This window comes from Rissa tridactyla, chromosome 3, assembly GCF_028500815.1.
Source record: "Rissa tridactyla isolate bRisTri1 chromosome 3, bRisTri1.patW.cur.20221130, whole genome shotgun sequence".
Lineage (NCBI taxonomy): Eukaryota > Metazoa > Chordata > Aves > Charadriiformes > Laridae > Rissa > Rissa tridactyla.
The window spans coordinates 56,498,170-56,525,213 of NC_071468.1; the positions used below are offsets into that span (position 1 = coordinate 56,498,170).

The following is a 27,044-nucleotide window of genomic DNA, read 5'->3' on the forward strand; positions in this document are numbered from 1 at the left end:
CTGTGTAGTAGCCCCCAGTGGGGGAACCCTACCACCTAAAAAGCATTACAGCCACAGTGGCCCTCAAATTGCATTGTTCTGGTTGTCTTTTGGTTAAAATAGAGTTGTGGCAGTTTTGTATGCTAAAAGCTTTAAAAGTATCTGTTGTCAACTTTTGTGTTATGTGGAGCAGCAACAGTAAACCCACTTCTGTTTATTTTTTTAGATGGCTTCCACTTACCTCTTGATGTTTTACCGGCTGTGACGGAGGCCCTTGACTCCAAGACGAAAGGGGAAGATTTGCACAAGGATAGCAGACCTTTCCGCTACTGTGAAAAAAAAACCATGGACCTGTCAGACAGTGACCGTCCTGTCAGCTTTAGCTCCACTTCCTCCTCTGCTTCTTCCAGGGACAGCCACTGCTCCTTTGGAAGCAGAATGACCTTGGTTTCAAACAGCCACTTGGGCTTGTTCAACCAGGATAAAGAAACGGGTGCCATCAAGCTAGAACTGGTCCCAGCCAGGCGGTTTTCCAGCAACAAGCCACGCAAAAACTCCCCTGTGGAGCAAGAAGATCCTGAGGAAGGTCTTGAAAAAAGACTAAGCATGCCAAGGAAAGCAGAAGCAAAAGGAGCGAGCAAAAACTGTGCGATGTCCCTGGTCACAGAGACCACCAGCCCCAAGCTCCTCTACGTAGACAGAGTCGTCCAAGAGATTCTGGAGACAGAGAGGATGTATGTGCAGGATCTAAAAAGCATTGTGAAGGTAGGAGTCTTGGTTAGAATGGTGTAAAAGGTTCCATAATACTATTTTTTACGTTGTTTGATTTCACGGCAGGACAGATGGACCTGACAATGGAATTGACATTTTCTGGTCTTTATAAGTTAGTGTAACATCATTGTTCTTGTGTGCTCCTAGTTTTTATTTGATTAGATAAATCTAAGCTGTTACTACATGTTCATGAAGGAATAACAGAAAAAAAACATTCTACATTTGACAGCAGTAGTGAACAAAGAGTGTAACTCTTTGCAGTAACGTTCATTCAGAAAAAAATGTACAATCCTAGAATGTATAGCAGGAAGCAAACAGCAGACAGCGTGTTTGCCCCTTTAAATGCTTTATCTGAAGGGTCTTGCTTATTGATTCTTCCTGCCCTCCCCCCCCCCGCCAAATCCTAGTCCTACATGGTTTTTTTTCTGCCTTTTTCTCTTTCCCTTCCATGCAGCTCACAGTGAACAGCTGCAGTCTGTTCACTCCATGTTTTTGGCCTGTAGTACTTAATATGGCATGTGTATTTGCTGGAAAACCCTATTGTTTGGCTGTTATATGAAGGAATTATGTTTTCTTTAATACTAATTCTGAATGGGTGGTGCTAATAAATAGGTGTAGCATTTATTAGCGGCAGTGAAGTTTTTGTCCAATCCCCAGATGAACAGAATCAATCATTTCCCCTTTCTAGTACAGGGAAAAATATGGATGAATTCTTCTGTGGGTTGTTCTGCTCATTCCATGTACTTGTATCTGTGCCATCGGAGTCATGTTCTTTTGTGTTTTTGAAGAGGACAGTTAAGTCCCTTGGCTATTGTTTGTAGTCTGCATACTTAACCGATGTATGTATGATTGCCCACAAAGGATTTCTTGGGAGGTGCATGCTGAATGCACTCTTTATAGAATATATAGCTTTAGGTGTATATATATATACTATATATATTACACACACTATATAAATATATATATATAGTATAGGTCATCTGCTAAAGGAAGTATCCCTCAGCTGGAGACACTCTACCCATCTGCAGTTCCAACCTGCTTGGTCCCCCAAGCAATGAGTGGGGGAAAAAATGCTAAGGCTTTGATAACGCGAATGCACGTCATGATTAAACACCCCCACCCCCCAGAGTTCTCATAGAGAAGGCTTTTTCTGCAAGACTTTATTGGTTTCTGTAGCTACTGCTGTTTCTCTACGTTCAACTGTTGCCTAAGTTTCACTTTGGAGTGTTTAAGTTTGTCATATGTTGCAGAAGCAAGCCAGCTTCTGTGCACAGTCACCGTTCACTAGGCATGACATTCATGGTTTTGGAAACCTTAGCTCTTGCTCATCCTTCTATGCAGTAAACTATACAACTTGAGAAACTGAAAACTATCATTAAAATCTTGAAACAGATTTTCCATTTACAAGTAGGAGGGACAACAAATGCTTGCTAGAAATACTTTAAGCGTTGCTACAGTAGATGTAGTGTAAATGTGGCAAATGCTCTTGAAGTTTTGAAAGAACTAGAGGAATTCACCTGTGAAATGCCCAAGCCTATTTCCTACAGCAACTAATAAATAATGAAGCTTTGCGTGGCACTTGACAGCCTATTTGAGAGATGGAGTGGTTGGCAGTGGGGCTTTTCTTAGGTAGGTATTGGGGATCTGAGGGCTTCAAAGGAGCGCCTTCCCAAATGGTGAAGACAGTGGGGAACCAGCTACCTCAGGCTGTGCACATTCTTTGGTTGGTCTTAGGGGAGGGAGGTGTGACTGGAAGCATGTTACAGAGGAGCCCATTTTATATGTTTCTCAGGATTCCTTTCTCCATGGGTTACCTTAGCAATGCTGCAGTGATTTACCTAAACAAGAGTGGTGGTCATAAGAAGGATGGGAAGACTCCACAGACATCTGCAAGAGTGTCACAGCCTTACAGGATTTGATTATCGGGGCCTCTGTGACTTAAGGCCATTTAGTTTGGCAGCCAGCTGACTGCTGCTGAGCCAAACTAAGATGAAAGGAAGCAGCTTGATCTGTCTTATTTTCCAGATAAACACGGGTCAAATTTTGGCAGCTGGTTAGGAAATGGGATGAGAATGGGAAAAGGGGAGCTGGGGAAGGGTCAAAGGACAGTTGCTGCCCAAGAAGTGTGCGGGAACTGAAGAGACACATGAAGGTGGGAGCTGGTGGAGGAAAGCATCAGCAAATGAACCAGTGCTAAGTGGAGAGAAAAAATCATTAGAGGGAAAACAATATGAGGAAATGAGAGAAAACCCAGGAAGTGGAAAGTTGAGAGGAGTATGAAATTGGTTGGAAATGGAGCGCTCTAGCCAGTTTTGCAGCTGACTGCAATACAGCAGCTCATGTACACAGACTAAAAATAGTAAGAAGATTGTTTTGTTTTGGGGTGGGGTTTTTTGGCAGGGGGAGGAAAGGAGGAAGAGAAGCAGGGCAACCTGAAGAGATGCCAGACTGAGGATGGCATAAGAACAAAAAGGGGAAAATGAATAGGTACTATTTTAATCACCCTCTACCCCTAGCTGAGAACTGTCAGTACAGATCTGCCTATTGCTTTTTGTCCCCGGTAGTGGGGATTTGCTGATGCTACCTTCTCATGACAATGAAAACATATGTAAAAATATGTTCTTACTGTTTTCAGCACTTGGAAACAGGTTCTAGAGCTGGAACTGAAAGGGTGTCAAAACTCACATCCATGAATCTACTCTCTAAATTTCTGGCGTAAAGCAAAGCATATTTTCCTGTGATGCACACTCAAGCTTTGGGGGGAAGTTGGGCCTTTTTTTTTTTTTTTTTTTTTTTGTTTGTTTGAGTTTAGGTTTTGGGGGAGTTGGGGAGATTATTTTTTTTTTTAATGGGGGGAGGGGTTGTTGTGTTTGGTTGGTTGGTTTGTGTTTTGATACATCCACACTCCTTCCTGTCATCCAGATCATTGATGAATATCTTAAACAGGACTGGACCCAGTATTAAACCCTGGGGTATGCTGCTAGTTACTGGCCTCCAACTAGATTTTGTGCCTTTGATCACCACCCTCAGGGCCTGTCCATTCAGACAGTATTCATTCAGCCTTACTGTCTACTTTTCCAACCCACCCTTTATCAGCTTGACTATGAGGATCTTATATGGGACAGTATCAAAAGGCTTTCTGAAGTCAAGGTAGACGATATCCACTGCTCTCCATTCATCTACCAAGCCAGTGATTTCATCATAGAAAGTTATCAGGGAGGTGAACTTCCACTTGGTGAATCCATGCTGACTGTTCTTGATTACTGTTTCGCCCTTCATGTGCCTGCAGCTGGTTTCCAAGATTTGTTGCACATAAATGTAAAGAACGTACACAGCTGTACACAGATGACCCATTAACATGGATGGTGTGAAGTTGCATGTAGGATTCTGGTACCATCCCAAGTCAGCTCATTAAAACTAGCATAGTAGTTTGGACAGTGTCCTTTCAGCCTATGTTATCCTTAGAACATGTAGAGTTATCATGCTTGACATAAAAGACTACGGAGTGAATGGGGGAAAATAGAATTTCACCCTTTTTGATGCCTTTGTTGACCTAATGCTGTTAGGTCATTAATAAGTAAATAAATAAAAATAAACTAAAAAGGCATAACTTCTATTGGCCTTTGAGTATCTGGGTGGTCTTTGTTCGTAACAGCGCCAAAATGCTAGACAGATGTAGAAATTGACTTCATAGGACATGGCTAATGTGATCTTTAACTGATACTGTAGACCTGCTGAGGTTCTCCAGCTTTCTTTTCAATAGCTGATAAGGGCTGATGGGCTCAGGATGAGTGAGAGGGGGCCATACAGGCACCATTTGGCTCCCTTTGCCCCAAGATACACTTTAAAAACAACTGCTTTTCTAGCTAGTACAGCCATTTTGTCTGTGACCTGAAAGAACGCTTGAATTGTGATAGTTCTGAGGCATGCTGCTGTGATTCTTGCACAGGCAAGCATTATAACAAAGAGAGAGCGAATTTTTCCATTGTTTGGTATGTTTTATCAGATGATCTGTTAAGTATGATTAAAATTTTGAATTAGTACAGCTTGAAGCATGTTTTGGGCAAGTCTGAGATGAGAAATCGGATACTTCTGCTTCCTGCTTGTGTCACGCTGACAGGTGTACTGGCCAGGGCAGAACCTGCAAACCTTCTCTTCAGGACCCAGCATGACTTTTTCAAGTAGTAAATTAGTTATAATAGGCATAAACATAGATTAGAATAGCTTACTGAAATAACTTTTTTTTCCCCCCTTAAGTAAAATGCTGTCCCTGAGTTTATAATAAAAATGTGTTTTGCTCTCGTGGTTCATAGGAGTCAGAAGTTCATATTCGTAATTTGTACAAATGCTTGTAACTCTAGAAAAAGACATCCACACTTGTGTTTCACCTTTGCAAAATGAAGGAGCAATGCAAATGCGCTGTTTATAGCGCATCTGTCATGCTACATTAAGTACACTCTCACAGCGATATCAGCTCCTTGAAAACATCTAGATCATAGAATCATAGAATGGTTAGAGTTGGAAGGGACCTTCAAGATCATCTAGTTCCCAAATCCCTTCCATGGGTGGGGACACTTTCTACAAGACAGGTTACTCAAAGCCCCATCCAGCCTGGCCTTGAACACTTCCAGGGATGGGGCATCCACACCTTCCCTGGGCAACCTGTTCCAGTGTCTCACCACCCTCACAGTAAAGAATTTCTTCCTGATATCCAATCTAAATCTCCCCCCTTTCAGTTTAAAACCATTACTCCTCGTCCTATCACGACATCCCCAGTAAAGAGTCACTCCCCATCTTTCCTGCCCCCATAGGAGAGGTGCTTCATCCCTCTGATCATTTTTGCGGCCCTCCGCTGGACTTGCTCCAGTGAGTCCATGTCCTTCTTATGTTGGAGTCCCCAGAGCTGGACACAGTACTCTAGGTGGGGTCTCACCAATGCAGAGTAGAGGGGCAGAATCACCTCCCTCGACCTGCTGGCCACGGTTCTTCTGATGCAGCCCAGGATGCGGTTGGCTCTCTTGGCAGCGAGTGCACATTGCCGGTTCACATTGAGCTTCTCATCCACCAGTACCCCCAAGTCCTTCTCCTCAGGGCTGCTCTCAATCCATTCTTCACTGCATGAACCTCAGCCATTTGATATAAGAACTCCTATCAGTAAAATAATATCAGTAAAAAGTCGTTGGCATCTACACAATAGCTAGAGGGGAGTGGAGCATGTGTTGCCAGTGCATTTCACAAATATTTGATGCAAATGGAGGCTGAGCTTCAGGAATCTTGAACTCCATCTGAAATCTGGGAGACTTCTTTTATGTGAATGAATACCCCTAGCCTTTCACTCCAAACATGACAATTTTTAACCTATCTCTACTGGACTAGTTGAAGTCTCTCTCCTATCTGTTCTCCAGATATTTTGTCCCCTGCCCCTCTTTTTTTATAGTCAAGCCTTTTTACCTAGAGAGTTCCGTTCTCCTCAGCACCATCTTCTGCCTATCATCTCCCTGCCCATCTGTCCTAAGTCTTCTCTCAGTAAATCCCATCCTTATTCCCTGTCAATACATATTGTCTCATTTCCTCATGGGATTTATCACTTTTAGTCTTTCTCTTTCCTATGTTCGTAGTGTCTACTGACTCCAGATCCCTCTCCATAGTTGTCTTGGCGGGTCTGAAGACACTCTTAAAAAACTTGTCACAGTCTTTTTGCCAGGTCTATTGTGGTTTTCCCTCTATACCTCAGCTTTTTATTTAGTCTTTCATCTGACAATGTTTTCATCACCATTCCTAATTTTCTGCCCTCTTAAGTTCTGATAACATTCAGTCACCATCTTCTGGTGTCCATCAAGGTTGTTCCTGTTTTCTCCTTCCCATCTTTCTGTAGGACTCCTTTGTGTCTCCTCTGCCCTGGAACTGCACATCACATTTCTCCACACTGCATAAGGTTTGCAGAGGGTCACTGAGGCACAGGAAGAATCTCTTCCCGGCCCTTGCTTCAGAGGAGCAGATCTGAACCTGATGCGACTGGCAGCATCCAAGAATGGCAGTTGTGGGTTAAGACCTTGTAAAGCCTGAGCCGAAACATGCGAAGGACCACTGCTAAAAGTTCCTGTTGGGAATATGTGAATTTGAGGGGCTTCTCCTCCCCTGAGTATGGTCAAATATAGGGAGATTTGCACAAAGACAGCAAAAGGCATACTCTTGGGAACAAAGTCTCCATTATGCTCCAGTCTGCCACTGACCCTCTTTGAGATGTTGGGCTATGGTTCATGTCCCTGCTAGTCAGCCTGGGGGTGCTTGTCTTCTCAGGGTGAAAGGTCACCAAAATTTTTCAACATGAGCAAAAAAGGGCATTCTTTCTCAAAAAGGCCCGGGGGAATGCTTTTGCTGAAATCTCCTAAAACAACTCAGCAGGGAGGCAGGTTTCTGACATGGAAAGCTTCATCCAAGGTGAGCGTGTCTGTTGAAGTTATATATGCCTTGGGGAAGGGGGGATACCTTGTAAAGGGAAATATTGGACATTTGCAGCAGATACGTGTTGTGGCACCGATGATTAAGGAAAGCCCTACTGAGAGGAAGTCAGTATCGGAGTTTTATTGTTCCCAGTTTCCTGCCTTCTGGTGCTGTGGTTAGAGGATGTCTCTTTCTACATTTAGGCAATTAGTTAAAAAGACAACTCGGAAGACTACATGTGTGCATTGTCACTTCTTGCAGTATGTTAGTGAAAGCATAGTTGCTTGGGCATTGGGGTTTTGGACAGCATAACTCTAAAATAAAGTTAATTCCTCCTAGGTTCAAAAAGTAGGAATTCCAGTATAGCTAAGGCATCCCAGAATGTTTGTTCCCACATTATACTTAATTTCCATTTGCAACGTCTTTTTCTATGGCTGCTAACCTGCATGCCTGAGGAAGATACCTTTAGATTGCTGACATAGGTTGCACATGAAGATGTTACTCTGGAAGAGTACCTCTGTTTCGCAGTACAGAATTCCGGCACCCAGCAAAAAGGAAGGGTTTGATTAGCAGAACTGCCCTTTGTGAGCATTTTGTAGATGAGAAATTTCACAGGGTGCTTTAATGGGAAGATTATTGAATGTTACTGAGAAGATAACTGTGATGTGAGAGGATGTACCAGTCCCTCCTGTGTAAGCATCCTGAATTTTACGGCACTGCTGTAATCATCAGACTCTAATGATGGCATTCTTCTGAGGTTTTTCATTACATTTATTTCACTCAGGGAGCAGTGATGTGTGGTCTCACAATTAGTATTTTTTTTAGTGCATTAAGGCTAGAAGTCAGTGTACCATATCAGTGTCTGTAAAGCTATGGAGCAATACCTCAGCTTCACTTACAGGCACTGCAGGTTTACAAGTCTTGTCTGTCTGACAAAGGCTGCTGACCTACTTCATTTGTCTTAAATCTTCACCACAAAAGAGAGAATGCAGGTGATGAGTGCGTGGTTTTTAGGCATTTACTTTTCATTTCCTTATGAACAAAGTGGTGATTTAGAAACAGGCTCTCCTCACTGGGGCCAGCTGCAGAGCCTGTCCTATACAGAAAGAAAAGACGTTTAGTTTAGATTTAAACAGTGATATTCAGAGCGAGATTCTTCCCTGTTCGAAATTTCTCTTGCTAATGACATTAAAAAGCAGTTAAAAGCAGGTTAGCACACATGCTATTCTTTCTGACTAGGGATTGATCCTTATGCATTTAGAAAATTTGGATGAGCAATTTAAATTACGGGCAAAACAAATATTATGATCATGACAGGGATAAGTTTAACGGTGATCAGTATTTGGTATGCTTTTGAGCTGATGAACTTTCTCACTGCTTGGTTTTTTTCATCCATGAAGGAAGAGCTGTGATTGACCTCCTCAGGAAAAGCATGGATTAAAAGCAAAGAAAACTTTCTCCAGTAATATTGAGATATGATAGCTGAAATGAAATTGTGCTTGGGGATCTCAGTACATACTTAAGAGGGCTTCCTGAAGTTCGTGAAGTTTCAACAGAGTTACAGCAGTATAAATTGGAGCAGAAAAATGTTCCCCTTACAAAAATCTGTAATAAATTTGGAAGCATCTGTATTGGAGAATGTTAATGTTTTGTTTTGTTTCTGGAGTTGCTGTTTAAAAATCAGGACCATAATCTACAGTGGATACTGTTGAGAGGTGAGGTATCTAAGAACACCATTGGGTATATTACCAAGCAGGTGTAAACAGCTGTTCTGGCTACCCTTAAAGAAATACCTAAAGATTTTTTTCTTCTGAGTCAGTAGGACTATTCAGTTTTCCCTTCAGACTTCTTGCTTCCTGGATGTGAGCCATGTTAAACATCCTAAAGCAACCTGAAGTGATGGAAGCGTACACAAACTGTTGTTAGTGTTTGTGTCTTACGTAGTTTTAGATGAGGTCATTTCTGAAACTCCAAGATCTTGAACAAAACTATTTTGCCAGCTATGTATGCTTTAAGCTTCTCACCATCTGTACCCTTAAATGAAACCAAAACAAAAGCAAAATCAAAACCCAAACCTTGTTTTGCTGGGTATATGAGAAGGATTCTGGGCTTTGGAAAAAGGTGTTTTACAGCTGTACGGTAGGAATATATTGTGTTGTGAACAACCAGAAGTAACCTAACCAACCAGTTACGTGGTAAAGGCAGCTGCTTATGTTGTGGCATGAACAGGGTGCTGTTTGTAAGCTAACCTCATAGGAAATATGCAAAGCCAGGGTTAAATATACCGATGCGTGTTTTTTCTTATCTGCATCATCACTGCTGGGTCTTATTTCTGCTGGTAACATTCATAAATGTCTTTCATTCAGCACGTTCCCGAGTATTTGAAAGACACTGAATAAAATGTCATCGCTGCCTTGCGTTTTCTCTGCCTTTGCTTTTCATCCAGTTCTTATCTTGCAGCTAGATTGTAGAAACTTGTTGGGACAGGGACCGCCTTTGTCAGGTGATTGCCGAGCTTCCCGTACGGCTGGGGACTGCATACATTAAGACAGCACAAACATATAGCCATAACTTTGTGTTTGTTTTAAGGTCAGCTCCGTGTTTGGAAAGCACAAAAGAGTGAGTTATACTGCGGTAATAAATGAGCTGTCTATAAATGTACAGTGAGCCTTTCTCAGGCTCTGGGTGGGAGAGAAGCTGCTGCTCTTCCAGGGAGCTGCAGAATTACCGAAAAGCCCGGCTGCCACTGCTCTTGTCCTCCCTTTTTATTGCAACAGGGCGTTAAATCGTTCAACCGTGCTGTTTGCAACCTCCTACCCGCTTTCTAAATGAGAATGAATATAGATAAAAGGGTGAAAGTTAATCTTCTGTTCCGGAAAGCTCTATTCTTTTGGGAGGGGGGAGGCAAGAGGAAGATGCAGTTAAATGCAGAGCGTGCCGTATCGGAGTGCTGGTGGTGGGCAGGGGGCTCCAGGAGTGAAACTTTGCTCCTGGGACTGCACTGAGGCTGGAGTGGGAGGTTGTGTCCCTCCTTAGTGGGATGTATAGAGCCCTTCTGGAATTCAGACAGTAACAAAAGCGAGATCTGTTCACCTCTGCCCCTCTGGCTCGCTGTTGATCAGGAGCTTGACGTGGCAGAGCAGCAGCTCTGGGAAAGTTGCAGGTTTATCGAGGTCGGACTGCAAAATTGGGAGGAATAGGTCACAGAATCACAGAATGGTAGAGTTGGAAGGGACAGGTCGTGAGAGCTGAGAGGCAGGGGAGAAGTGCAGCTTATGCTGTGAAATTTTTGGTAAATATTGAAATGTTTTGGTAAGCTGATACGCTCTTTTTGCAGAACGACGGGGATTTCTGTAAAGAAATTTCAAAATGTGGAAGTGATATCTTAAAGCCAAACAAATTTCTGCATTTCCAGCCAGACCACAGTTTCTGAAATTTTATTTGCTTATTGTGTCCATTTCCATTCTCATCCATGGAAATATTTGCCCACTTTTTAATTTGTTATATCGTTGATATTAAATACGACTTGTCAGTGAACAATGTTCTTCTAGTAATCCGTGACCTTTAAACCTGAAGGCTTAACAAACCACATAGCAGTCTCCCTCTTTTCCGCTCTCACCACTCCCACAGATTAAGGTGTGGAGGTAGCTGCTATTTTTTGTGGTTTCATGAGAAGACCGTTTTGCAAATAAACCACTCTTTAAAAGTTTTTACTTGCAAACCACCCACTACTACAAGCTTCCTTTTCATTGCTGTTCATACATCAATAATAAAAGCCATCCATAAGTCTCTGGGAATCATGTGGTTCCTAAGGTTAAAATAAATGTGTGTTTAGGATGGTGTGCAGATTTTCTCCATTATGCTGGGTTTACATATTTATTCTTTGGAAAACAGACTCTTTCAGTTTCCCTTCCTGTGTTTTAAAATAAACATTTCTCTTCTGGAATGTCTCATTTAACTTGTACGCATATCAAGATTTCCTTTAAAAAAATGTTAACATTCATTTGCCTTACAAATTGGGGAAAGTTTGTTTAACAGGGTTAGGGTCTACTGCACAAGACTCAGGTTCCTTTCCTGGGTGGTTCACACATTCAAAGGCTAAATATGCCTTAGTAATTCTCTGTGCTTTGCTTGACTGTCATTTAGTAAGGTCATAATCAGACCAACTAAGCAGTGTTGTGAGAATTAAATTATACCTGATGAACTTCATTTATTTTTATTTTTTTTTATTTGGAATTATTAAACATTTTCAGCTGGTACTTTTTTGAAAAGCTCTAGGTTACTGAATGATGATAATGATGTTGATTGGCACTGATGTCAAGCCTCAATTGAAGCCTTAGTTTCAGAAATCTCTAGAGCACTTACTTCATCTGCCTAGCAACCTCAAACTATTTGACATCCTAATTACTGTTTAATATTTTCATTTGGCTGTCCTCATTACTGTAGCTTATGTCTTTTGTGTTTCCTCTTAACTTTAGGAAGTCGGTTGGATTGAGGCCTCACATAGCTCTTCAGTGAAATGTCAGTAAACATTTTGTCTGTTTGTTATTGTCCCATGATCTCCATCTGGTCTCTGAACTTGCCTCTTAACTGCATGTCTGAGTAGCGATTCTGAGTGCCAGCTTCTGGGAAAAATCCCTGTAGCTGTGATTTAGCAGTGGGTGCTGGCTGATATCTGAAGATAAGCATGGGATGTGGTTTTAATCAGTGGGTTACAACTTCAATAAGTTAGCGTTCTGAAGTGTCTGAGTGGGGTTACATGTGAGTTTCTGTTCCCAGTGATTTACCCATACTGTCTTTAGAGATGATGGACAATTTAGGGACAATTACGTTCAATTCATGAATCCCAGTTTCAGTTTATGAGTGCTTTTAGTGCATCTCGATCAAGTTACAGTTTGATTTAATTGACAGCCTGGCTTCCAAGGTGTCTTTTTAAGATGGGAGACTTTAGCTTGAAATTTCCGCAGTTGAACAGGGGAATATTATTGAACTTCGATTGTGTTTCGTTAGAGGAAACATTCACTTCAGCAAAGGCAAAGTCCATGGAAGCAGACCATCCAAGCAGGCTGGCAGTTCAACGCTGGCTCACCTGGTGGCAGGCTTTGACCCTCCAGAGAGCTTCATAGATGCATCATTCCTTCTAAAATGGCTCATGGGACAAAGACAACAGAAGAAGAAATCAGGGCTTGGGCAAAAAGAAAGGCCATAAACCCCTACCCTGGTGGAGTAGGCATCATAGCACGTGTGCCTCCTTCCACCCCGGTCCTAGGAGGTAGCTGTGGGGCAGTGCTGGAAGCTGACATGGGCATCCTCTGACACTGGGACTCAGTAAAGCGGCTGTGCAGAGCCTGCTTTAGAGGCTTAGGCTCTAAAGCGGTGGGCACCTGCCCACAGGTGCAGGAAGCTATGGTGGTACCTCACAGCCATGCTTAGTGGGGGGGCTGTTGTCCTAGTCTGAGGACCTTACGGATGAACTTGGTGGAACAACATAGGGAGTGTTGAGGGACCTCTCACTTGCAAAGTTTTCCAGAGCAAATGCTTCAGTTCAGTTCCTGGGACTAGCTGTACTCTGACAACTTGAAGTCCTGTGATACGATCTCCTGAGTGTTACGTTGTTGACATGTACGTGCCCTAGAAATTTCTGACTTTGTATACAACCCCACCTGTGCTCATCTTCTGCATGGACACAACTGTTCAAAGGCAGCCTAAACCAAAGAAAGCTTGCGGTTTAGAGGTGCAAAGCATAGTGTTAGGACTCAGGAATTCCTCACAGCTAATTTTGGCTGACACATACCCCCCCGTGGCTTTCCATGCATGTGGATGAAGTCAAAGGGACCTACTAGGGGTCACTGCTTCCAGTCATTAGTATCTGTAATGGGCCAGTGTTTAAACATCTGTAATGTAGGTGAGGAAATCACACTGATTATAGAAAATCTGTCACTCAAGAATAGCTACATGAAAAAAAAAAAATTCTTCCTCTTCTCTTGTGTAGGTAAAATTTAAGTTAATACTGTTAACTTTAACTTAACTTTAACTTTTTTGCAGAACCCTCACTGTGGAAAGTGTAGGGAGAAGTCTGTCATGATCACCTTACTCTGCAATGCTAAACAGTGGAAAGAAAACTTAAATGTCCTCTATTTTTAGTCTTCCTTCATACCATATTCTCATGACTCTCACCATCAATCTTTGCCCTTTCTACACGAAGTCAGTGAAGTATCGTCTTACTGTATCACATCTGCTTTATTGCTGTTATTCACAGGCTGCGTGTGAGCCGACCGCACGTGTAAATTGGTTGGTTCTGAGGAAGCTGGTCATTAACACAGGTGAGCGCGGTATGGCATCCTCCACCACCTTCACCCAGGGTCTGATGCCAGCAAGGTGCCCTCCTGCCAGGTCAGAGACTCCGCTCTTCTGCGCAGACATCGGACAGGAAAGAAATCAATCACAACCCTTATCTAGTAACAGATTGTATAAAGCATACTGGTTACTTTGGCCATTCCCATTGGGACACTCGCTGGCTGTCAGTAGTGGGAGGTATTCTCCTCACCCTTCACCCTCGATGGCAGCATGTAGGTGGGTGCTTCAGAGCCCACCTGCGAGGCCTGAGGGGGCTCTTTCCCACAGAGCTTTGCTAGCGCTGACAAGTGCCAGTCTTATGCATGAGGCACTGAGGGATGTCAAGTGAATGGAAACAGGGGTTAGGAAGTGCACGGAGCGCAGGAGCTTTCTGCTCCCATTGCTGAAGTGAGCAGAGGAGGTCACGTCTCCAAGTCTGTGTTGTCCTCAGAAAGACCCTGGCTTTGGCTGTCGGTTGGTGGCAGGGCTGTGCATAGCCCCAGACAGGTGCTGATCTTTCGGACCTGTCCGTGCTTTGGCTTATGTGAGGGTTTTCCTGCTTCAGATGTCTTTAAAAAAACCCCACCAAATACCACCACCACCCCCGCCCCATTTTCTATGAAAATCAGAAGGTGGAAAGACGTGCTTGCAGAAATTTCCTTCTTTATTTAAGTTTTTGGGGTTACATGTGGAGAAGCTGTATGGTGGGCAGCACAATCATTTTCTGAGGTGTGATTTACTGGCATCATTAATGTGCAACATCTGTAGCAGAAATAAAATAGGGTTCTGTTTTTTATGGCACTCAAACTGTATCTACAATTAAAAATATGCCTATTAGTTAAATAATAAGTATTAAGCTGTATTAGCCTGCTGTATGACAATGTTATTGTGTTACTTGCAGCCTGGGTTAGTGGTTGTGTTATTCATGTGGGAACAAGAGATGATGGAGGTCAGGTAGCAAATTCTCACCATCGCAGGAAAGAGCGTTTGAAAAGTTCATCCTCTGCCTGTTGAATCCATACAGGTAAGACACTGAAGCCGGGCTCCTGCCACCTCTGCTCCTCCTTCAGAGGAGTTTCAGAAGTGTGAGGTTAAGGGTGCTAATTATCTTGACAGGCATGGATTTCTGCCTGCCACGTGGGAACATGCCAGGCTGTCTCTGGGGGCCTGAAAACGACAAGGGCTTTGACATGGGATGGCAGGTGGGAAGCGGTTGTAAGAGCAATTGGGCAAGCATTTTCACTCCCAGAAGGGAAGGATGGTTTCAGTCAAAATGAGACTGCCTATAGATATGTGACCCAGTTTTGACTGGTTACAGAGGCTGAAAGAGGAAGAATATGGAAGACACAAGATGAGAGGAAGAAAGAAGTCACAAACGTGTTAAGTTTGGCTGCATGAAATGTTTTGTTACAGGTGTCTCCAAGTAAACTGCTGTGCAGATTACAGGAGACCTGCACTAAAATAGTCTTTTGTCGTCTTCCGTCATGAAAGGTGATGACAATAGAGATAATGATGTGTTTTAAGGAGAAATCCTGACAAAAGGGTTTGATATGGGAAGGAGATGGATTTGATTTAGATCTCAGTCAGTCCTTGGACTGAGATACCCAAAGGAACTAGAGCAAGAAAGCAATGTATGTATGGTTTACAAGCGCACCTTCACTTTGCAGGGTACAGTTGTATTCTGAGTAACTGAAAAGAGCTGCAGTGAGCTGCTCTGACCAGAATTCAGCATCCTTGGCCACCTGTTGTGGGCAGTCAATGCTATTTTTTGACCCACAAGGCGTTCAGAGTATGTTGCTGTACTTGCCCGATAAATCCATAAATAATAAGAAAAAAAGAACAGAAAAAAAAAAATCAGGCAAAAGGGGAACTGACACAGATTATAATTACGTATGTTATCAGCAGAATTGGCAATAGGGAGCATGTTATAGTAGTTATTCTGTTGTACAACAACTGTTTTCCAGCTTTTTCTGGTTACAAGTATGTAGATGTTTGGTCAGCATGGGCCTAGCTGGCAGACTACAAACAGGGTCCGGTTTGTGGCATGTTTTCCTTCTGGCCTGCAGCCTTTTCCTCAAAGTAGTATGGAAATAGTGCTTAGGTGCCCCAGGCTGCTGAACCGTTTCAGTGGTTCCTCTTCTGCACAGACGTCTGATTTGAGCCATGTGCATCTGTGCTGGGTAGAGGGGAGTCAGGCAAAAATATGCCTGTGAGTATGGTATAGCATCTAGGAGTAAAATCTGCCTTATCCGTAGCAAAGATCTAGGGAATATCAGAAAATGGGGGTCTGAGTGATGTTATGGCGCTGTCTGCATTTAGGTCCTGCTTGATTTAATATTACGTATTCTTCCTCATGCTGCAACACTAGAAGTCATTGGAGTTTTGATAAGTACCTGGTTTTAAGCATTTTCTGGTCAGCGACTGAGTTTTCTTGATGAAAATCCTCAGCGCTTGAGCCAAAGTGGGTGTTGCTGAAGTCCAGAGACATAGAGCAGCTTTGCTTTCTCCTGCAGCCTGTGTTTAGGCACTGGAAAGCAGCGTTTCCTGGCGGGTAGAATCCTTCTCTTTTTTTCTTCTTTTTTTTTTTTTGGTATTGATATTTAATCAGATACTCAGAGTTTTTTCTGCCTGTCTCTTGGTAAAGGTGTGCATGCAAAGGGGTTGGAGTAGATGACCTTTAAAGGTCCCTTCCAAGCCAAGCTGTTCTGTGATTCTGTATGCAACAATGCTGCTCTCTCACGAATTTTCCATATCTTTGGTGATATTCATATATGCACAGTCCTGCTCTGTAAAGGGGTTGCTAAGACCTTCTATAGTATATATGTTTCTTGCAGGTCAGGATAAAAACTGATTCTTGTTTTACAAGGCAATGTGGCTTTTACCCATTTTTTTTTTTTTTAAGCGTTACCATGTTGACGTTACCATTAACACTAATAATTTTAACATGTAATTTTAACATTCCCGTGTGAATGGCTGACTTATTAGTTGCTATTGTTCAGCCTGTAGTCTGTTTTTAAAGCTAAGTGTGTGTCTGTTTTTGAAGGAAAACCTGGGCAACTAGATGAAAATATCCCACTAATTTGCATTAAATTTCTAAAGTTTGGTCATAGAAAAAAATAGTTTAATCAATACATGAAGATATTTGTGCTCATTTCATCCTTTTCTTGACAGTTTTCTCTCATTTCCAATTTGTGTAATTATTTTCTAGCCTCTGAGGTTAGTATTGTCATCATTTCGTTGTTCCAGAGATCTTTCTTGTGTGATTATGGAGGAGGAGACGGTAGTCAGATACGCAGCTTTGAACAGACATTCCTCCTGATGGGTTTGGCGTGATGAAAGACAAATGAGGAGAACGTCAAACCCAGCAAGGAAGGCAGGGCAGTCTGGCAAGACTCCTCTAGTTTTTTGAGAGTTTCAGGAAATAGGATGGCAAAAGTGTGCAATACCATTGCTCCATAAATCAATCTAAGGAGAATGGCATTTGTGGAGTTTTTTTCTCCTATAAAATAAGCTAAATGTTTTTGCCATAACTGCAGAGAAGCAATAAAAGGCTAGTGAAGGCAAAGGTTATAAACAAATCATTTGGTGCCGACAGAGGGTCCATAGATGCTGACAAGAAACAAATAAAGTACTCTGTTCTGATAAATTTCATTGATTTCTGCGCCGTGTCATTACGGTTGCAGCCTTTCCTGTTATCTTGTAGCTCCAAACCTTTCATTATGGCTTCAGATGATAACAGCTGTTGATATGCTGCAGGAGGTTGCAGTGACTGCCATAGGGGTAAAGTACCATTTGCTAAGAAATAATTAGGAATAACCCCATGGCTGGGTAGCTTTGATCTGCCTGTGGTGGTGTCCTTGCAGAGGACATTATATGCCAATACTGCATCTGTTTCCTGGATGAGTTCATGAAACCTTTACACATGCTCTATAAAGCACTATAACCAGAAGGGTCCCCGCTTGCTGTGTCGGTACCAGTGGTCCGCTGCTGCGCTCTGCCTGGCCCTGGTCGGACCACTGCATCAAGACTGTCCAATGTCCACCTCTTTCACCTAAACACGTATATCTGAAGCTTTTTTGCTGCTGTGGCTAACCCTCCTCTCAGTGCCGCATTAGGCAGTTCGTGTCCAGCTCAGGTACCCACTTTACAGATGTAACAGCAACGTAAATGTGTCCCTAGCTGCCGGACTTGCACAAGCCTCAAGTCAGCAATATTAACAAAAATAGAAAGTAAAAACATGAAAGCAGTCCCCAAATCCTGTGTGATTCCCTAACAGTATGAGGTGAGATACAAGGTACCTCTGAATCCCAAGCGTTTTAAGCAAATGACCGTCTCCCTTTACTCCAGGTAAGCACAAATCCAACCGTTAGTTTCTGGTTTGCTTCTGATCTGACGCTGAGAGGAGAAGGGGGCCTGAAGCGCAGTCTTGAGGAACTTTTAGCAAAAGAGAGGACAAGCTGCGGGTGTGTGGTATAACCTGATACTGGCATATGCTATGTGGATGCTGGAAAACTGCCAAAGCACCTGCAGGCTGCTGCTTGGCAGGAGCATTAGGCAGTACTTGGTTCCTTCTTTCTTACTAAGGGTCGGTGAAAGACTGGGAAGAGTATGCGTATGTGGAAGAAAAACCAGGATAAAGAGGACAAAAGGAGCACAAACCAGGCCATGCTTATAGTACTGTCCACGATGCTGGAAATAACTGTGGACTGTTTGTTATTTTGAAGAAACTCAAGCTCCAGCTATGCTGAGATGAATTAATTTGAAAGGAACTCCTCTTTATTCAGTAAATACACTCTATGGAGTTACTCCTTGTAAGATTTCCATTCCTCTGCAACCCACCCCGTCATACCAGCTCGGGGTGCTGCAGTGTTCCCGCAGTGCTAAAAATGTTTTCAGAGGATCACAATTCCACTGGAGCGTTTCTGTTCTTTGCTTTTATATGCAGATTTGTATTAGTGGGCATAAAAGATTATTTAGCTACTGCTGGAGTAGCCCTGAATCTTATCATCTGCTTCTGCCTTTGACCTTGCGTGTTGTTTGCTGCGGTCCTGTCTGCCTCACCATCCTGAACCTTTTACTCTTCTGCAGCTTCTGAGTACAAATAAAAAGCCAAGGACAAGTTCGGGGTGTCTCAGGGATGTGGTTCCAATGACTTACTGCGCACATATGTTTCAAGGACAGCTACTGTCAACTAGGAGAGAAGGTAGCGTACAGGTCAGATGCCATCGCAGAAGAGATGAGGTGGCTCTCCGGGGACCTGCCTGCTTGCATGCCCACTGCTGCTTGTTGCTCTTCTTAAAGACACTGATGTTGGCTTGGAATAGACTTGCTTGTTTTCCCTTGGCAAAAAATATTGAGTATTGCGTGTGATGAGGGGTACTTTTAACTGGAGGTGATGAAAGAGTGGGGATTATTGAGCATTAGGATAGGGAGAGGGGACAGGAAAGTCTACTGGTACCTAAACCTGAATCTTGGTTACACCAGTGACTCTGCTGACACTATTTCAGTTGGAAAGAAGGATAAGGGAGGGTCAAGCGCTGCAATTCTTAACCGTCCTTATGAGGGCATCTAAAATCCAGAAGTCAGATCCATAGTTGATCCAATCCTTTTGTCTTCACGGGATTTACACAGAGAATAAATCTTGGCAAATGTATGTGTTCTATAATACTTTTTTCTTTACGACTCTGGAACACAGTTGTATTTTAGAAGTTTTCATGGTCTCATTGACGTTTTGCAGGGCTCCTTCCTTGCAGCACCGTGGAATGCTGTGTTGCTTTTGGGAGGTTGCCACACCACGTTGTCTGCCCCAGGCTAAGGGATTTTATTTATTTTTATTTCACATTGTTTCAGCTGTTTTCACTTTTACTTTATTTCCATCCTCCAGCAGAATTTCTTCATGAATGTGGCAGCACATTGGGTTTCTTGGTTTATGAGTTGTAGTTAGTTAATAGCCTGCTGGATTTGTTTGCCTTTGTCTGAGAAATTTTAATGCTGTAGCAGCAACAGAATGAAAGGTGACACTGCAGGAGCTGAGCTCTTACCAAAGTGAGGGAAGAGATGGAAAAGTTGTTCTCCCAGAACACTGCTCATCTGAGGTCTTTCTAGCTGTCTTGTTCCTCTTCAACTGAAGTCCCCGGATGAGGTGCTATCGCTCTTGTAAGTGCAAAAGGAAATCTTCACTAGGGTATATAGCAATGTAATTTGCAATGTGACTGTATGTGTGGTTAAATTACGTGCACATATATACACTGAGATCTGTCCTCTACAAACTCAGATTATTTTCTTAACTATGATTTAAAGAAAAAATAGTTTTTGCAGTGGTTGCTTTTCTGAGCCTGTGTTGCTTGTATGCTTTCTGCTCTTCGTTATATAGGTTTTCTGTTACTAAGACTGCATTAAATGACATTCTTCATCTCTTATTTTTACATTTTTTTGTCTTTGAGCCAGTTAAACGATCAATTAAACTGTCATTGTGAATGAAATCCGAATACATTTGTATATCAGTAGCAAGATAAATGTTGGCTGTCCTGTCTAAGGGCTATAACTTAGCATTCAGTCTTTTGTTATTGTCTTGGTTTCAATGAACAGATAAGCACTGTTACCTTTCATAATAGAGTGACTGTTCACAGAGGGGCTGCTGAAGGCTTTGCTGTAATAATAAGGTGAAACTGATAGGAAGAGACTCATCTTGTACAATAAAACATAGCTCCATTTACTGATCTAGAAAAGGAGGAAATGTCTGAAGGCCTGCTTCTCATTTCTCTTGTAGGATTACCTTGACTGTATCACTGACCAGACCAAGCTCTCCCTGGGGACAGAAGAGCGATCAGCCCTGTTTGGAAACATACGGGATATCTACCGTTTCAACAGGTAAATTCGTATTTAACTAAATGAAAACAGTTCAATAGCCTGCATTAATGGGGAGGGAGCAAGCCAAGCAAATACTCTTTAATCACTTTAATACAGCCAAGATATATAAATTGAGAAATACTCTTTGATTCTCAACAGGGTTGGTTTGCTGAGATCAGATTTTTTTAGCTGTTTATTTTATAGTTCAAATGTGGTCTCCGTTTACTTATTTTGTTTTCATGCTGGGTACTTCCATGAATATAAGCCTAGCCTGCTCTGTTCCCTAACTGAGCCTAATGCAAGACCACTGTGAATGAAATTCTCACCTTACTAGAGGTGTCGTTTTATTCCTGCTATATTGAGTCCTTTTGTGTACCGCTATACATCACCCAGATCTGGTTTTTTAGTGTTTTATACTACTAGGGGCTCCCTCAATTAATTTCTCAAAACTGTGTTCAAGTACCTTTCCATTTATTGAAGACTTCTGTTCAATATCTTTACAGCCTTCTTTAAAACTCTGCAGATGTGATTCTAGTGTATATTTGAAGCCTGAAGTAAAATTTCTTGCTTGTATAGCTAGTGCTGCATTGTGTGGGACCTGTGGTATCTGCACTTTTAGGGGCATGCTAACGATACTTCTGTCTGAATCCTCTGTTACTATAAAAATAATTAACTTCTTCAACATTTAAGGAAAACCTGAGTATTCAATTGATGTAAGAAATATATTGGCATAAAGTTCCCACGTCTTTTATATCCCGTTACTCCTGTAAAAGCTCTCTTAACTCTGCTGTAGTCGAAAAAACATCTCACAAACTACAGTGTTTTCTGAAGAACATATAATTTAATTGAATCAAAAGGGGAGGGCTAGTGTCAAAGAGCATCTTCAATGTCTTTTTCCATCATCATGGGAAGCTACTGTAAAGTGCTTCAGCTGCTGGGATTGCTGATCAGTGTCAAAGGGAAGAGTGGGGACGGATCTGTTCAGAACTTACGGACAAAGATGAAACCTAAAATCTTTTCCTGAAAGTTAAAACAGCTACTGCAGAGTAATGGAAGTACACTTAACTAGAAAGCAGCTGTGTCCTGCTTCGGCTACAGCTGACTTGACTGAATGTCTAACACGATAGTAAATACACAGTGGTAGCCTGATCATGTGTTTTAGAGCCATGAGACACAGATTGTAAGCTTACAGCTTCCCAGCAGTCACAGGATGGAAAAAAACAGTCCTGGCCATTATATTTTCTGATCCTTCAAAAGCTAGAGGAATGGCAGGCTCGGTAGATAGGAGACATTTATACCAGCATCATTGCAAATATTACCTAACAAAAGTACTTTCAAGTATGATCAGTCACTATACAGAAAAATTGACTTGCAAAAAAAAAAATATTTGCAGAGGTTAAAAAGCAAAAAAAGAAAAAAAGTGGTTTTGGGGCAATTTTAGAGATGGATATATTACAATGGTTAAAACTCACTGGAAAGTTGTCTAAAGCCTCTAGTAAATTACTAATGTACTTCAGGCCTTCTAATTTAAAATTCTACATGGAAATTGTGAGCTTTTCAGACTCAACACTCATTGTAGATCCCAATATAGCTTTCAGGATTAAGTTCCCTCCTGTGCGAAACTTGGCATGTAGCTTCTGGGTCCTAACCATACTATAGAGCCTTTTTATTTATTTTTATCTTTGAAAAAGGTCCATTTGGCCGTTCTGTGTTGGTAGTTTCAGATGCTTTTTGTGAGCATCATTTTATAGTTTCAGAATGATCGTGTTTTTCTCAAACCATTTGATCAGGTTTTTTGGACTTTGTTTAGGTCTGAGAAATTTCCTTTCGGTAAATGGGAATTTCTCTCAGCTAAGCTACTCAGGATTTTTAGGTGTTGCATTAAGTGGCAGAAGTGAGGTCAGGATGGTAACTGCTAGTCCTGTGACTGTGATCTCTTCCTGGAAAGCTATTTCTTAAAGCAGACTCACTGATTATATACTGGTCCACTAGTCCTGCTCCATCTCTTGGGAAAAGTGCCCCCACTACTAACTTATTTATTCAGAAGGGGGAAGTGTTCTCTAAGTCAGCATTTGCTGCCTTTCTTCCCTGGAGATTTTTCCCAGTGTCAGTTTAGGATAAATTCTCCACCTGTTACCATGACTTGATTCTGAAATGGGAAGTCTGCAGAGAAATGTGCTCAAGTTTAGTGCTTCTACCAACACTCAGACGATCTTAGCAGAGGCCAAGCTGAAACCTCTGCTGCTGACACAGATCATTCTGCAGGGTCCTTGTCCATCGGTGACTACTGAAGCAAACAAATAGAGTGCAGGGCCATTTTCTGCAACTGCCGTGTTCAGCAGTTCCTGTGCTCTGAGCTTCACGGGGGTAAGGGCTGCCTTGTTGTCAGGAGGAGCCTTCGTAAAACCTGTAAGAACTCACCTTTAGTGGAAGAGGTTTGTGGTTTGTTTTTTTTCTGAGTGGAAAGAAATTAGTCTTGGCCACAGTGAAGTTGTATCAAGGCTAAATTTCTCTTGATTTCTTTTTAATTTTTACTGAAAGTCTGGACTTTTCAGATTAATTTTCCAGAACTTTATATGGGGAAGATATTCTACCGTGAAGACTGGATTGTGCCTGCTTTGTCCATTTTTGTTTAAAATGCCATGCTCTGTCAGGCACTGAGTGAATTAAGTTTTTCAGAGATGCTGTTGCTTTAGCATTTATGGCTAGACTTCACAGTACTTGGTCATCAGCTGTTTTTTTTTGGTAGTGTATTCAGGACAAACCATGCTGTTTCCTGTGTGTTTCCATTCCACGCAAATTGCCTGTCCGATGTCCCTGTCATTACTATCTCTCACTCGCTCCAATTTGGATCGAAACAGAGGAGAAAAATACTTGTGTCTTGCTTTAAAATGGTCTGGTGATGATATAAAATGAATAAAATAAAAAAAAATTAAAAAATGCCTCGCCTGAATTGTGTGTGCAAATATGGTGATTATTTGTAGACCTATAAATGTGATTATCTTGCTCCTCTTGACCTCCTGTAGTCAACAGCTTGATACTAATCTGCACTTTGTCCTATTGAAAGTCTTCACCCACGGAGGGAAGATATTGTATTGTCTTGAAAATAATTCATACTCCAAAAAATCGAAGCATCCTAAAAGACATTGTAATGAGACTTTTATTCATTTGACTTGAAAAGGTAACGAATGCACTGCATGAAAAATTATCAGTTTCTTTATGCTTACCTTTCTCATCCCAAAGGAATTAGCAGTAGCTATTGATGATCGTACAGACGCAGTTTTTTCCAGCCCATAATAATTTAAGCTGTATAACTCAGTACAGGGTCTTAAATGGCACTGGCACTCACGGCATGTTTCAAACTGAGTCTTGTTAGTGATTCAGCTGCAAGAGCAGGGGGTTCCTCTAGCGGTGCCCCCTCGTGCTCCCTCCCTCTGGGCGGTTGGCAGGAGCGAGTCGCAGAGGCCGAGAGCGGTGGTACCACCTGTGAAAAGCCTAAAACCTCTGGATATTCAGGTGAAGGGAACTAATGCTTTTCTCTGTTGTTTCTTCTGCCACCTGCCAGGTACTTAGATGTAGCCTATAATAATAGCCCTGCTTTTTCGCATGACAACTCGGTACTATAGGAATTTATTTAAGTTTTTCAGGATTCTTAAGCATGACAGATTTGTTACTTTTACAGTGGCAGGCTGCTCTTACCAATTCCGTTCTTACCAGCCGGGTGAGACAGGAGAGAGTGCAGTGCAGGTAACAAAATCTTTCAAAGCACAGCCCTTACACTATGGGCTTGTGCCAAAGATACAAGCCACTAGCATATTTACTGCATAAACTTGGACTCATTGCCTGAATATGTAACATCTTTAAGTGTTGCATTACTGTATCCTGTAGGAGAAATAGTGTGGTATTATAGGAGACCAGTAGGAATAAAATGGCCATCAAGGTGCTACATACCCTAAGCCATTGGGAGAACGTCTGCCTGCCGGACAGCAGGAGTCCTCTGAGCCTGTTCATTGTGTTTGGTATTATTTCCAAAGCTCATCTGTGGAACACAGTCAGCCATTATAACTAATGGTTATGGTCACCATTGCTACAGCTTCCTACTTTTGCTGATGTAAAGGAGCTTCATGAGTGTGGGGTATCAAGCAAGGGTCATATTTTTATTCCCGTTTTGCTGAAGGGAGAAGTTGAGGTGTGGAGGTTAAATTGTTGCTGTACGGACTGGCTTAGTGACCACTGAACCGAAGGTCTTTGTCTGTCTTTGTTCCTTGTGACTGGCTGCTGATTTCTCCCCTTCCTTCCTCCAGTAATTAGAGAAGCAAAGAACAAGTCAGGAAAATTTTCTGGTTTGCTCCTTTTCTTACAGAGGGAAATTGTGCCTGCTTAGAGGGGAAAAGGGTAGTTCCCTAGGCACAGGCTTAGCAGCTCTTGTGCAAAACTCATTCAGGGAACCAGCTGTGACCCGGGAGAAAAGCAGCCCAAAAGGGAAAATCATCTGATGGGAAGTCGGGGTGGGGGTGGGAAGAAAAGTTCTATCAAAGAACAATTTGGCAGAAAACTCAGTTTCTTCTCTCGTTTTTCCAAGTACATCTTTCGGTAAGACTAAAGCCTATTTGGATCAAGGAGAGACCTTTGAGGTTTTCTTCTGCTTGAGCTCTTTCTTTCACTGAATTGGCTTTCAAGAACTGAGTTTCATACAACAGTGAACATGCTCCCTTATTGCTTTGCTCCTGTTAGAATGAATTCATTTCCTGCTTGGCATGTCAAAATTATAAAATCCTCTCAGTAAGGTTTTATTTTTATGCATGTAGAATTTATATATTCCCTTCCAGAAAACTTTTTCCAGGCTAACCATTTTTCTTCAGTGAAGAGACCCACTAAAGGTAGACAAATTTTCCTGAGTGAGCTTATTACCATTCTTCTTGTATGTGTAATCCATCCCTGATTCTCATCTGTGTTTTTCAGACCAGCTTCTCATCTCCCTCAGTCAAGTAAAATTCTTAGAACATATGAAGTATTAATAGGACAGGGCATGTGCTTCAGTATCTTTTAAATTTTGTTAGTTTTAAATTGTGTTAGCTGATACACGAGCTGAAGAACTGTCTGACTTACACTGCTATGAGTATCATAGAAGAGCTGTCAGTCTGAAGGAAGAGGCTCAGCTTTGCTTAGGAGACCAGCAATCCATGGTCATTGTGATGTGCGTGGGAGTGGTATGTGGGAATACCATTTCCTTAAAGTGCTCCTCTGCATCCAAACGAACAACAAAAAAAAACCCAGCAGCTATACATCTAGGGGGGAAGACGTGCACCAAAGGGCTTCTCGTTCCCTTTTTAGGACTCCCTGTGTCGTTATCAGTGCCATGAATGATGAGGCACTGTCTGGCTCTGAGTATACAGGTGTGTCTATTCAAAGGTGTGCAATAATTGTCTTTCCTTTTCCTGTTCTTTGTTTTAGTGAACTTCTGCAAGATTTGGAAAACTGTGAAAATGATCCTGTGGCTATAGCAGACTGTTTTGTTTCTAAGGTAAGTGGCTACTGCAGGAGTCTGCAGCACACCACCACTTGCTGCAGAGTGATATGGGGGAATGCAGAGTGATATGCTGGGATAAGATTAATTTATGAGCTTTTGAGACCTAATTCTGATATCTTGTGTGACTTCAACCAAGAAAAGTTAGCAAATTTATGGAAAGGGAAGGAATTTCACTTACTAGGTGATAGGTGGTGATAGTAGGTATCCGTAGCCTCTGATTCGCATTTTCAAAAATGAAGAAAAAAAGTGTTATTTTCTTCAATAGGTGCACCTGAACTGGTGGAGCTGTTGATCCAGAGTTCATTTTTAGTTCTTTTTTTTTTTTTGTGGGCTATTACAGGGATTCTTTTTTTTTCTCCTTTTTTAATATTAGGTAATCAAGTAGTACTCCAGTTACGCCCTCTCAGCTTAAAAAGAACGAGAGGATACAGCTTGGCTGCATTTTTAGAACAGGCAATAACCTTAACGTATTTGTGGCCATATTGTTCTCTGAGTTGCATTTTTTTTCCTGAATCTAGCAACCATATCTTTAATTTTCTTTTTAAAGGGGATGGCCCAAAGTCTAGCCTTAAGAATTCAAATCTCATTCTCTCTGAAATACTTTGCATTTTCTCAACACTGATCTGACATCTTTATTCTGTTGGGTAATTCTGGAGCCAAATATATGGGGAGGGAGAAGTTGCTAGGTGCAGGAGAAATATAGGGAATCAAAGTAGGTATCTTTCATTGTAGGAAACCCAGAGAGCAAATCAGGGAGAAGGGGAATGGCTATAATGGGAAGGACAAAAAGTGATTAAGTGATTTGGGCTACAGATGACTCTAGTTCACTGCACAATTCACCAGAGATATGCCGTGAATCTGTAGAACCCAAATGTGTTAAGAAATAATGCCAGCTCCATGGTATTTCTGGGGGAAGAGGAGTGGAAGAAGGGGCATGTAGTTGTTTAAATTTGGATAATGTCTCTGTAGATATGTTTGCCTTTTTTCATCAAAAAAAGCCAAACCCTGTTGCCTTTTATACTTTGTCCTGGACTCAGTATTGCCAGCACCAAGCATTCAATGTAATAGATCTAACACAGGGATCTAGGATTAACTGGACCACCATGAGGGGGTGGTCCAGTAATTTGTTTGGCGC

At 42.0% G+C, this 27,044-nt stretch overlaps 1 protein-coding gene across 7 annotated transcripts in view; it reads left to right on the plus strand.

The window, feature by feature from the left end:
- The window catches only part of PLEKHG1 (pleckstrin homology and RhoGEF domain containing G1), a 180,663-nt gene that overhangs the window by 128,565 nt on the left and 25,054 nt on the right, over positions 1-27,044 (plus strand). For all 7 annotated transcript variants that reach the window (XM_054194412.1, XM_054194411.1, XM_054194413.1 and 4 more), the window contains 3 exons: positions 206-744; positions 20,300-20,400; positions 25,834-25,903. In XM_054194412.1, coding sequence (XP_054050387.1) covers positions 206-744; positions 20,300-20,400; positions 25,834-25,903 — 710 coding nt within the window. The remainder of the gene's footprint in view (positions 1-205; positions 745-20,299; positions 20,401-25,833; positions 25,904-27,044) is intronic.